The 13280-nt window shown below is 40.0% G+C and overlaps 1 protein-coding gene across 1 annotated transcript in view; it reads left to right on the forward strand.

Moving 5' to 3' along the window:
- The window catches only part of LOC122810494 (neuron navigator 2-like), a 2968645-nt gene that overhangs the window by 326072 nt on the left and 2629293 nt on the right, over positions 1 to 13280 (forward strand). The window contains exon 8 of the mRNA XM_044082075.1: positions 5738 to 5810. Within this exon, the coding sequence (XP_043938010.1) occupies positions 5738 to 5810 (73 nt within the window). The remainder of the gene's footprint in view (positions 1 to 5737; positions 5811 to 13280) is intronic.

Here is a 13280-nt window from a genome sequence, read left to right on the forward strand (position 1 = left end):
CTAAATTCTTCTTCTCAGTTGGGCTTTTACTGCTTTATTGTTCTTAGCACATGGAACCAATAAATTACTGCTGATTGGTAACATGGTTCTGGTTTGTCTTGCCATAAGTCTTTGGGCAGGTGAACCACGATAATTATCACAAGGAATGTTTCTGAGATTTAACAAGTTTAGGAAAACATCAGTACTGTCACATCTGGATTTCTCTAACAGCTGTTATACACTTTGAACTGCATGTTCAGCCCTGCCGTTTGACTGACGGTATTCAGGACTACTTGTAACATGAACAAAGTCCCACTCTTCTGCAAGTTTCTTGAACTGCTGGCTAGTAACCTGTGCACCCTTGTCAGAAGTAACTCTGTGCAGACTACCATGGACAGAAAATTGTCACTTCAACTTAGTAATGCCAGTACTGGAAGTTAGGTTGGGAAGTAAGTCAATCTTGAACCAATTTGAATAAGAGTCTACTAACAAGAAGTAATGTTGACCATTCCACTCAAAGATATCTGTGGCTACTGTCGACCAAGGTAGTTCAGCAATCTGGCTTAACTGAAGTGGTTCTTTTTGCTGATGCAGCTTTGTACTATGACATACTGACAAGATGAAAGTACATTCTCAATATCTCTTGACATAGAAGGCCAAAATACTATATCTCTCGCCCTTCATATGGTAGAATCAGTTCCAAGTTGGCCACGATGCAAGATTTTAATGTACTCTTGTTGCAAGGACTTTGGAACAATCACTTTAGGACCTTTCTTGACGATACCATTGTCTGACAAAATCTCATCTTAGTATGGAAAATATCGTTGCACTTCCACTGGTAAACAAGATTGCTTTGAAGGCCATCCTCGACTGATAAAGTGGTTGAGCTTCTGGAGAATTGTATCTGAAACTGTATGAGCTCTGAGCTCATCAAAAGTCAAACTTCCACGACCTTGAAATAAAGTTGCTCATTTTTATGCTGTTCTGTGTTCATTTTAGGTGACACGGATAAGGTATCAGCAAAATAAAAATTTTGCCTTTTGTGTAACCAAGATTGAAATTGTACTTTTGCAATTTGCGCATCACATGTTGCAATCTGGATGGAGTTGTATGCATAGGCTTTCTCAAAATAGTAACAAAAGGTTGATCAGTTTTGATCTGGATAGGTCAATCATAAATATAATTATGGGACTTTGAACATGCAGACACAATTGCCAAAAGTTCTTTCTCAATCCGGGCATACTGCATTTCAGTCTGGGTAAGAGTTCCCAATGCACAGGCTACTGGTCTACCCTCTTGAAGACTGACTGCATCTAGACCAAACTTAGAAGCATCACAGGAAAGAATAACTGGTTTGTGAACATCATAGTAGCTGAGAGTTGGTGGGTAAGCAATTTTCTGTTTCAGGACATCAAATACTCTTTGGTTGCTTTTCTGACCATGACCAAATTACATCTTTCCTTGTCAGCTTTCTGAGTGGTGCTGAAAGTTGGCTTAAGTCCAGAATGAACTTGCTTAGATAGTTGACCATGCCAAGAAAACATTGTAGGGCTTGGACAATATCTGCAGATGGCATCTCGAGAATTGCTGTTTGCTTTAAAGGATCTGGTCGTAAACCTAACATAAGTAACTTCGCATAGCCTGAACTTGCACTTCTGAGGATTCAGCTTAAGATTCACTTCACTTCATGTGCTCTTTCCAGCATTTTCTTGAGGTTTCTGTCATGTTTGGTTTCACCATTGCCTCCTACTAGAATATCATCTACTATAATAGGACAGGGATAGCCAGAAAATCCTCGTCCCATCGCACACTGAAAGACTTCACTGGTAGAATTTGTGCCAAATGGCATTCTCAGAAATCTGTATCTTCCAAATGGCATACTAAATGTGGTTAACAAGGAAGATTTTCCGTGAAGCAAAATTTGCCAAACGGAACTCTTTGCATCTAAGACAGAAAAAGCAGTGGCATTTGGCATGAGGGCAGCAACCTCTTCAACTGTGTGCATTGAATAATGAGATCTTTTAATGCTTTGTTCAGCTCTCTTGGATCAATACATATTCTGATATCATCTGAGCTTTTCTAATGAGCTACCACCATGGAGAATACCCATTCAGTAGGTTCTTCTACTGGACAAATTGCTTCTAGCTGCACCATTCTGTCTATCTCAGCTTTGACTCAGTTCTGCATAGCTACTGGAACTTTCTGTGCTGGTCTGATACCTGGGCTGAGCTCTAGGTCTAACTTCATGCAGTGCACAACTGGTCGTTTGCCTAGTTTGTCTGTAAAAGTATCAGCATACTTAGAAAAAATAGTTTGGGTGAAATCTAAACTGTTGTCATTCTGGCTTACATGGTGGACTTCTTTAGTAAGTGAAGGTTGTCCCATTTTCAAACTGTCTTTGAGGCCTAATAATGACTGCACGTGTCTCTTGACTATGAAAAATTGCAAGTCATAGTTGTTCCCTGCAGAGTAACATGAAAGCACTACTGAGCCTTCGGTTTGAATCTCTTCACCACCATAAGCAACAAGCTTCGTACACTCTGCCAAATCAAGTTGTTCTGCAGCTTTTACTCTAGCAAACATTTCTGCTAACATAACATTGCACTTTGAGCCGGTATCTACTTTGAGCTCTATGGGGTACCATTAATCCAAACAGTACAAAAGATTTCATCTTTTCCCACAGATCTACTGCATTAACTGTTTCACCAAGCACAGACACACCACCAACATAAAAAGTAGGGTCGCAGCTTTCTTACTGAACAACGTGCCTCTTGGAATGCCCTCTTTTGATAAAAGAATGTGCCTTATTTGATTTACAAAATCTATTGAAATTATTCCACTTATTGCAGGAATGACACTGTTGACCAAAAGCTAAGCACTTTTCTCTTTGGGGTTCTTGATTTCCATCTCAATTACGACAGTTAACTATGAAGCTAGGTGGGGGCACATGTTTTGACTTTGCTGACTCACCCTTATGCTTCACTGAGCATGCCCTAGAATTTGCTCAAAAGACTCAGGGATTTCCCAGAGACTGTTATGGACCTGCAGTAGCTGCCATGTGCTTGGGCCTGTTTCTTTTAACCACATGCTGCATACCATTAACATGAGCTTTGTCACTGTGCCTTCTACAGCTTTTCTCATTTGTAAGCATACTTCTGTGCTTTTCTGTAAGCTCGTATATCTGACAAATCTCAATGGCCTTATTTAATGTTAAATCACTGTCTTGAAGCTAAATCTTTCTCACTGTGTCATTATTAAAACCACACACAAGCCTGTCCTTTATCACCTCATCTTTGAAATCATCAAATCTGCACGTTTTAACCTTATTTCTCAAGTCAGTTATATATGCTCCAAAAGTTTCACCAGTCTTTTGATCCCTTGTGTAAAATAAGTGCCTTTCCATTGTAACATTCACTTGGGGGTTACACATTACTCTAAATTTACATTTTAAGTTCTCAGGGTTTTCTGCTGCTTCAGCAGGTACCACTGTATGGCGGTTCCCCCTCCCCTGAAAACACAGCAGGTGCATACACAAATGAATGCTTTCTTTCAATAGCCAATGCAGCAGCTAAATTAATCAGAATAAATGCTTTTGTACATGCATCTTTGTCAGAGAAAGTAGCCTGTATGAAAATGTCATATTCCTGCTCGGACACTGTCCATTTTTTTTTGCAATACTATTATCAAACACAAACGGTGCGGGTCTGCGAAAACACAATGCAAAATGGCCCTTGTAATTATGTATGAACATTCACACACCAGGTACTTGAAATAATGCTCTGTGAAATATGCTTTGAAATAACTGTACTTTGCGAACTATTCTTTGAAACAACTTTACTTTGTGAAATAACTGCAGTGTAATACTGCGGGTTCACTACAAAAGACCGAAAACCCACAAGACCGATGCCCGTAATCCCGAGACCAAATACCCAAAATACCAGAAGACCAACGGACCACAAGCGCGAAATTCAAAATCGTGAACAATGAACACACATACAGTGCACACATACACATAGTGTCCCCCACACCCCCTACGTTAATATTCTAACTCCGAGATCGCACAAACACGCACAGAAGGCAAACTCACACACACACATCACAGTCCCTCACACACACACACACACACACATACCACAGTCACAACACACACTAACACACACTAAAGCCCCTCACAAACATACTTACACACAGATACTTACCTGAACCGCAGTACCAGAAGCGTTAACTCAATATCCCTTAACATCGGGATTTTGAATTTCGTGCTTTTGGTCTTTCGGTAATATGGGATATTGGGCTTCTGGTCTCAGTAATTTGGGCGTCAGGATTCTGAGCGTTCGGTATTTCATAGGGGACCCAATACTGCACACACTTGCAAACATTTTGTATACTCCAGATATTTTGAATAGCTTTAGTTAATACGAAGAAGCAGCACACAGCAGAAAAATACAGTTGTTTTCCCCTTTTTGTACATTTTATGCAATTTGGATATTGTTTCAAACATTTTCGTAACTATTTTGAATATTTTCATCAATATGTCACAGTTTCAGACATTTTGTTTAATAAGAAATTTCTCTTGAGCATTCTGAGTGCTTCATTTTATAATTGCAATTAAAGAAATCATTTAAGCAAGTTTTAGTACCTGAAATTTGTTTCTGACCTGTTTTGCGAGTCACTTGAGCAGTAGGGATCCACTCCTGTATATTCCTCCAACTTTAACTGGTTGCCTCGTGGCTGTAACTGTGGATCCCACTCTGACACCATGTCACTCTTCTTTATATATAAAGAAGATGTTGAGGCTTGAGTGTTCATTTAAGTAGTTTGTTGTATACAAATACATCATGATGGATGGCAGGAACATTAAACTTAAATGAACTATCTAACTGACTGACTCCATACTTGCATTTTCACACTCTGGCTACTCACTCAAAATGGCACTCTTGCTTGCACGTGCTCAGTACTTCTATGTATGTGCTGACTCACTGGAAAGCTTCTTAAAGGTATATCACACACTCTGATCTACAATTATCAGAGACCCAATCATAATTTGTTGTAGTTCATGGAGCTTTATCTGTTCTATGTACTACTAGTTACAAAAAAGTGCCAAGTGTTTGCTAGTTTTCAAAGCCATAAACACATAGTGAACAGTGTCAGAAATGCACCTTGTGTTATGTTAAGGAAAGTGAAGGACAGCCTGCTGGTACAGACAGCAAGCAAAAAAAAAAATCTGTTTTGAATTCTGCTGCTCTCATTTGCTGGCCAGCACTGGCATAGTACTGGCATATTTAACTGCCAAGCATGGTACACTGGGTGCTTAACAACTGTTAAGATCCAAGTGTCATACAAGTGCTTAAATGGTTTCTCTTTTTCACAATATCAGGGTGTAATCATTATGCACCATGCACTACATTGTAGTTGTGCACATAAAAGTCTGTGTTTAGTGTCATTTGTTTCTTTGCACATGACAGCCATTTAATGTAATTACGCTTTATGCAAGGTTTACTTTAATTATGCTTTATGCAAGGTTTACTTTAATTATGCTTTATGCAAGGTTTACTTTAATTATGCTTTATGCAAGGAAGCCTGTAGTTTAGTCGGATGCATTCCTTCCTATAGCTGCCCAGTCCCTTCAGGGATCTGAATATAACTCAGACAAGTATCACTTTAAAATCTTTAAGTGAAGTTATATTTTGCTTCAGCTTCTCCATTAGAGCTTTATTTTTGTGACATAACATACCACCTTTTTCTGTCTTTTCTTTAGATTGAAAATATTGATGCATGTCTAAATTTCCTGGCAGCCAAGGGTATTAACATTCAAGGTCTATCATCAGAAGGTAAGATATATTTGTTCAGATTTTCATTTCTGTTAATTCTATGTATTTGGCATGATCTTAAAATGAGAGACATCTTTCAGCACCAACCTTGACCAAGTCATATATGGTATTGAAGAAGGGATACAAATAAGCAACATAAACTATTAACCTTGGACAAGACTGGGAGTTCTTGGAGAGCTGGGATCAGAGAGCTGGTTATATTACACTCAGTATAATCGAAATAAAACAACATGGGATGAAGTCTGACAAACATCTGAAGGAAGTGGATTGATGTCTTGCTCTGAAGATTTTCGGATGAAGGCATTTACCTATTGTTTTCATTCATCTGTTTTTAATTGAAATAGTTAAAATAGTGGTGCTGCTGTAGCGTTGTCGCCTCACAGTAAGACGTCCTGTTCGATTCTCAGCTAGAGCGTCTTCTGTGTGGAAACATGCATGAATGGGCGTACCTTCGTTGAAGGTTGTGCGTCAGGGCCAGCAACTCGGCATGTAAAAATCTACTGCCAATCATTAGCAGACCGGAGTTCCGCTGTGGCAACCCCTAACCGGGAAAAGCCGAAAGACACAATAAAGTAGTGGGAAAGGAGCACTGTTAATAATAGCTCATGAATTTCAGCACAACTACTGAGGCTTGGGACAACATTTGCATCAACAGAAATATATGGAGGTAGTGTGTCCCATGAAACAGAAGTGGTAGAATTCATACATTTTATTAAGGCCAAGAGCTCTGCTGAAGGGCAGACACAAAAAGCATGAAAACATTTTATGAGACCTGCTTAATGTTCAAACATTTCTCTGTGGTGTGGCTCAAATGAAATTGTATTTAAGGAATGAAATTATCAAGTTTTTCTGATGAAGGTCGTAAGGTCATCTTCCTGTGTTTCTTCCATGTAAATTCATTAGAGGAATATTGATCAGACATTGGCATTGAGTTTCAAACATCATATTGTAGCACTCCCTCTGGTTTCCACAAGCTACACCAATATTTTCACAGTAGCCTAGTTTTCTACCACATAACTGCAGATACACACAATAAATTGTTTTTTGAATATGTGATTATTATATTGTTTCTCCTTATGAATCAAATGAAACGCAGATTCAAGTTTTGCACAGTAGAGGCAGCTTTAGTTAAAAAAAATCACGTGTCTGCTATTATATTACGTAAACCATCTTGGTAAAAATAATAAAGAAATGTAACTGAAATTAATCTAGACGAAGAGAAGTTACCATGAACCTACACAAAACATATATCTTAAAATTAAAGTCCCAGAAGAAGTACATGAACACTATTGCAAGAATCATAATAAAACAGAAAAGCAGCTTATGTGTACAAGCAACACAGAAAATAGCTTAAGGTTTACTATGAAATATATGAAAAGTTCAGTCTCTTATGCAGCTACCTACTACATCTGTACATTATAAGTAGCATGGCAGTGCATATACATTTCAAGATTTATAGACCAAGCACTCTGTAAAGCTAACAGTAAATGACATCACATACCCTCTTTCATCCAGAGGACATGCCAGTCTACTGGATAAAATTCAGAACTAACATCCCCTTCTTTAAATTCAGCACTAACCTCCCCCTTCTTTAAATTCAGCACTAACCTCCCCTTCTTTAAATTCAGCACTAACCTCAGCCTTCTTAAATTCATCACTAACCTCCCCCTTCTTTAAATTCAGCACTAACCTCCCCTTTCTTTTCCCTCCAGTATTATCAGATCAGTTACCCACATCTTCATCATCTTCTTCTACTTTTGGCTGCTGCCATTAGGGTTCTCAACAACATATCAGGGGTCCACAGAATGAGTGGCAGTAGAGTTTTATGGTGTCCAGTTGCCAGCCCGGTGCCCAGCCCTCCTCAGGAGGCACACACATATGCACACACTCATACACAGGGCCAATTTAGAGTGTGTAATCTATCTGCAGCATGTCTTAGGAATGTGGGATGAAGCAGGAGCACCCGTAGGAAACCCACATGAACACAGGGAGGACATGCACACTCTGCACAGAAGGCACCCCAGGCAAGAAATGAACTAGAAAACATCTACATCCCCCAAATCTCCCAAGAACAAGTTCTCAAGGCAATATCAATGGCCAAGAACATATTATCTGTGGCACCAGAGAACATACCAGGCTGCCTACTAGTTAACCTGAAACATGACTTCTCAGACCACCTAGAAAAGCTATTCAATATTAACTAAGGTTCGTACCAGATGAATGAAGGACAGCAACAACCATTACCCTGCATGAAGGTGGAGCTTCAGTAGAATCTGAATAAAACAGCGTGTGATGTCTGAGTTTGACAAACCCCTGAAGGAAGTGGGTTGATGTCTTGCTCTGAAGATTTTTGGGCAAAGGTATTTGGTCATTGTTTTTGTTCATCTGTTTTTAGCTGAAAGAGTTAAAAGGGTATTAGAAAATAGAAACTGCTAATAATCACTCTTGAATTTCAGCATGGTTACTGAGTACCAGAGGCCCAGGCGATTACAGACTAATAAGCTGAACGAGTCTCATTTGTAAGGCTATGCAAAGGCATATTATGGAACTAATAAGTAGGGACATAGGTAACCTACAGACCCTTGATACAGTCCCGTTTAGGTTCATCAAGGGCAGGTTCTTCATATTTAATCTAGTCAATTTATTTGAAAAAGTCACCAAGGAAATGGATGAGGGCAAATCAGTGGACCCTGCATATTTAAACCTTGCAAAAAGTGTTCGACACCATCCCATACTCATAGATAAACTCTCCCAGCTAAATGTTAGTGCCTATGTACCTCATTGGATACAAACCTGGCTCACAAATAGAACCCAGATAGTAAGGGTGGGCAGCTGAACTTCCTGCAAAATATCTGTCACTAGTGGAGTTCCAAAGGATTCAGTGTTTGGGCTGTTCCTTTCTGGCATTTTCCTTATTGAAGCTCAAAGCTAATGTTAAGGTTTTCTGGCTCACTGAGTTTGCAGATGACTGCAAACTTGATAGAGTTGTACACTCCAAAGAGGACACCAGAGTCTCATAACATGGCCTGTCCCAAACAAATAGCTGGTGTCAAAACCATGTCTTAAAACTTGATGCCAAAAATGAATAATTGTATTGTGAGGCAACCATGACTCCCTTATAACTATCACACTGACAATACCACTCTGCAAGTTGATCTTGTAGTTAGAGATCCGAGAAACTATGTCATCATGTCATCAATGAGCTGTCCTTTGATCAACACATATTGTTTTATTTCTACTTTGTAACCAGGATAGTTCGAGTGAGCCAATGGCCCATTTATAGTGTGCGCCCAGGGAGAGAAGCTTCACAACAGAGTCAAAACCATTAAAACAATAGTTGATGAGTAATTATAAACAAAGGTACAAAAGTCCCACAACAGATTAAATATTGTACAATGAGTTAGGGAGAAAGTCTACACAAAAGCACACATAAAAACATTTTACAATAGCCGATAAGTAATTATATACAAGGGGAGAAAAATCCCACGACAGATATGCAAGGGGATAGACAAGAGCCCCCACAACAGATTGAAATACATTTACAAAATATTGCTAGGAGAAATTGTGATAAAAAAAAAACAATATGTACTGGAGCATGTACATTCACTTGGAAAGCTTTGAGCCACAGCCAATAACTGCCTCAGATCATGCACCAATAGCAACTAAGATAAAAATGTAAAGTAATGAAGTAAAGTGAGACAGTGCCACTTTACCACTTATCTGATAAAAAGAGAGGAATTTAAGGAATGGCTAGTTGAAATTATTTAAGAGTTATTAAGAAAGACAGACATTTCTTCAGAAGCTATAGCTAGTGAATGGGATAAAATGAAAGTGGAGTTTAAAAATAAGGTAGGAATAAAAGAAAAAGAGATATGGTTAAGAAGCAACGGGAATTACTTAGAGGGACTGACAAGGGTTAAAGTATCGTAGAATAAGCTGAAACTCACCGAACAAGAAGAGGAGCAAATGCAAAGTGCTAAAGAGAAAATAAGGGAGCATCTGGCTAATGGCTAATGTGCATGAGTTTAGTAAGACTGCTGTTAAGCAATTATTTTTGATAATAACTCCAGAGCACAGAAAATGTTTAGCACAATGCACAATATAAAGGGTAGGGTTGTTGCCAAACTTAGGGAGCCTATAACAAGAAAAATAACCAGAGAGTCTTTAGAGGTATTAGAGATATTTTGGAAATTGTATGATCATTTGTATAAAGAAAAGAAGAGTAGGAATCAGGAAACAGCACAAACGCAAACACTTAAGGAATACTTACGTATGCCAAGGTTCGAGGTAGAGAAGGCTCAACACTTAACAGCTAACTAGGACTAAATAAGGTAAACATGGTGCTGTACAGTCAAGCTGCAGGAAAGTATCCAGGAATAGATGGTATTCCTCTGGGAGTTTGGAAACTAGGAGGGAAGAATGTGAGAAATATTTTGAAGGTTTTGTCTAACAGTCTTTTACAAGGAGGGGAAGCACCAACATCCTGGAAGAAACACGTGGTGGCTGTAATATCTGAAGACAGTAATGACCCAATAGCTCCAACTTTATTTTGGCCCATTTCAGTTCTACTGCTGAAGTGAGAGAGCTCTGCACGTACGGCAAACGCAGGGCCAAACCAAATCTGGATCAAAACAGAAATGGCCAGCATTAAGGTGTATAAGGCAAAAACACTCACAATAACACCATGTAGTAGGTAATTTATAGTTTATTCTTCCATACCAGTTTCTGCATAACCACCTTCATCAGTGGAAAGCATATAAACATAATGTTCCATCCCCCATATATACACTAATCCACCAATGGAAAAACCAGCCCCCCCCCTCAATTAACATCACTTTCTTTAGCCAAATACTTAACATACAACTCAAACATAAGTCACATGTTAAAATTCAAAAGTAACAATAAAATACCTCAAATGATCATTTAATCCCGGTGGGAAAAGACCCCCCAGCTTATTTATCCAATATTTTTCCTTCCTATTTAGGATACTATGCCAGCCCTGCTTATTGCTTCTATTACCAGCAATTTTATCTATTATTAAAAAATGGAAATCTGCAATGTTCTGTAGTCCATCTCACCTTCATGTTTTACATATGGGATTGGAGCTGATCCTTGACTCTGACTCAACCTATTTACAAGCTGGAAGACTTCTGGTTGGCTCGTGGCTAGGTAGGCATCCCATGGTGCACCAGTACAATCCCCAGATCTCATTTGCCGCGTCGACGAGTTTGGTTGTGCTTCTCTTTGCTCTGGCTAAGTGATTGCATTTATTTCCACTTTTACTAAAATTTATTGGCTGTTTAGTTTAAAATAGTTTAATATAGTTAGTTTAAAACTGTTACTGTTTATAGTAATCAGTGTAGTTGTTATTGTAGTTGTTATTAGAGTTGGCAGCTATGACTTGTGCCATTTGGTGCAATGTTTGGCCTTTGGTCTTTTCTTACTTCGTTGGTATCATGTATACTGGTTTTTCTAGATTAGATTAGCGTAGGTGCCTTTTGCACACTATTATTCTGTGTGTGTTGATAGAGTTTTTGGTGTTTTTTTGCTTGTTATTTAGCCTAAATAATTAGCTTGTTGTTAGCATCGTTGGATTGCTAATATTGTTAACAGAATTACGTTCTGTTTGTGCTTGACATAAGCCTGAATTTGTGAATTCCCATTCATTACTGTGTTTCTGTTGAGTGTATGATACTTTCTAACTTTCAATAACTTTTTGGGTCTGCTTCAGTTAGAAGACCCTATCTCTTCCTTGCCCAGACTAGGCCCATTTAACTTAGAGGACCCAGTCCTCGTGGTGTCTTTTCCTTCCTGCAGGGCTAGGCCCATTTAAATTAGAGGACCTAGTCCTCCTTCTTCCCTTTCACTGTGTGAATGTGTCCTATAATGCAGAATGTCTAAAGAGAGTAAGGATCATAAGCCATCTGGCTTTAAGAAATGTATTAAGTGTTCTCAAAAAATGTCTATAACAGATGGTCACGGTAACTGCGTTTACTCTTTAGGGGCCATCCATTTACAGGAGACCTGTTTATTTTGTCATGCATTTAGTCCTAGGGTGTTGCAGGAAAGGAAGAACAAGCTCATCCTAAAAGGTCTTCTTAAACATTCCTTCGAGGAAGATTTGTCTAGTTCCTTATCGTCCTCTAAATCTACCATGGGAAAGTCAAAATCTTCTAAGAGGCCCTCCCCAGCACCAGCTGGTGTGTCGGAGCCACCTCCTAAAGTTTCAAAAACTGTCTCATTGGCTCCACAGACCTTGGAGCCAACTGAGAGTGATATTGTTATTGCAGGGTCGGTTCCAAGTATTTCGGAGCTGACCGCTGAGACTGTTGAGACTGTTTCTTGGAGCCGGTCTATGGACCCTCTACCAGTCTCCTTGTTAGTGAAGTCTCCTGTACCTCCGGGATCTCGATCTCCTACCATGTCATCCAGGTTACCAGGAGTTTGTCAGAAGAAGATGTGGAGAGGGTAGTGCTGAGACTCCTGAGACTACTTTTCAGAGCCGGTCTATGGACCCCCTACTGGTCTCCTTGTTAGTGAAGTCTCCTGTATCTCCGGGATCTCGATCTCCTACCATATCATCCAGGTCTTCCAGGAGTTTGTCAGAAGAAGATGTGGAGAGGGTAGTGCTGAGACTCCTGAGACTACTTCTTGGAGCTGGTCTATGGACCCCCTACCGACCTCTTCTAAGAGGCCCTCCCCAGCACCAGCTGGTGTGTCGGAGCCACCTCCTAAAGTTTCAAAAACTGTCTCATTGGCTCCACAGACCTTGGAGCCAACTGAGAGTGATATTGTTATTGCAGGGTCAGTTCCAAGTATTTCGGAGCTGACCGCTGAGACTGTTGAGACTGTTTCTTGGAGCCGGTCTATGGACCCTCTACCAGTCTCCTTGTTAGTGAAGTCTCCTGCACCTCCGGGATCTCGATCTCCTACCATGTCATCCAGGTTACCAGGAGTTTGTCAGAAGAAGATGTGGAGAGGGTAGTGCTGAGACTCCTGAGACTACTTTTCAGAGCCGGTCTATGGACCCCCTACTGGTCTCCTTGTTAGTGAAGTCTCCTGTATCTCTGGGATCTCGATCTCCTACCATATCATCCAGGTCTTCCAGGAGTTTGTCAGAAGAAGATGTGGAGAGGGTAGTGCTGAGACTCCTGAGACTACTTCTTGGAGCTGGTCTATGGACCCCCTACCGGCCTCCTTGTTATTGAAGTCTCCTGTACCTTCGAGATCTCGATCTCCTACCATGTCATCCAGGTCTTCCAGGAGTTTGTCAGAAGAAGATGTGAAGAGGGTAGTGCTGAGACTCTTGAGACTACTTCTTGGAGCTGGTCTATGGACCCTCTGCCGGCCTCCTTGTTATTGAAGTCTCCTGTACCTCCGGGATCTCGATCTCCTACCATGTCATCCAGGTCTTCCAGGAGTTTGTCAGAAGAAGATGTGGAGAGGGTAGTGCTGAGACTCTTGAGACTA

The sequence above is a fragment of the Protopterus annectens genome, chromosome 9.part0 (assembly GCF_019279795.1).
Source record: "Protopterus annectens isolate FY-2018-M chromosome 9.part0, PAN1.0, whole genome shotgun sequence".
Lineage (NCBI taxonomy): Eukaryota > Metazoa > Chordata > Ceratodontiformes > Protopteridae > Protopterus > Protopterus annectens.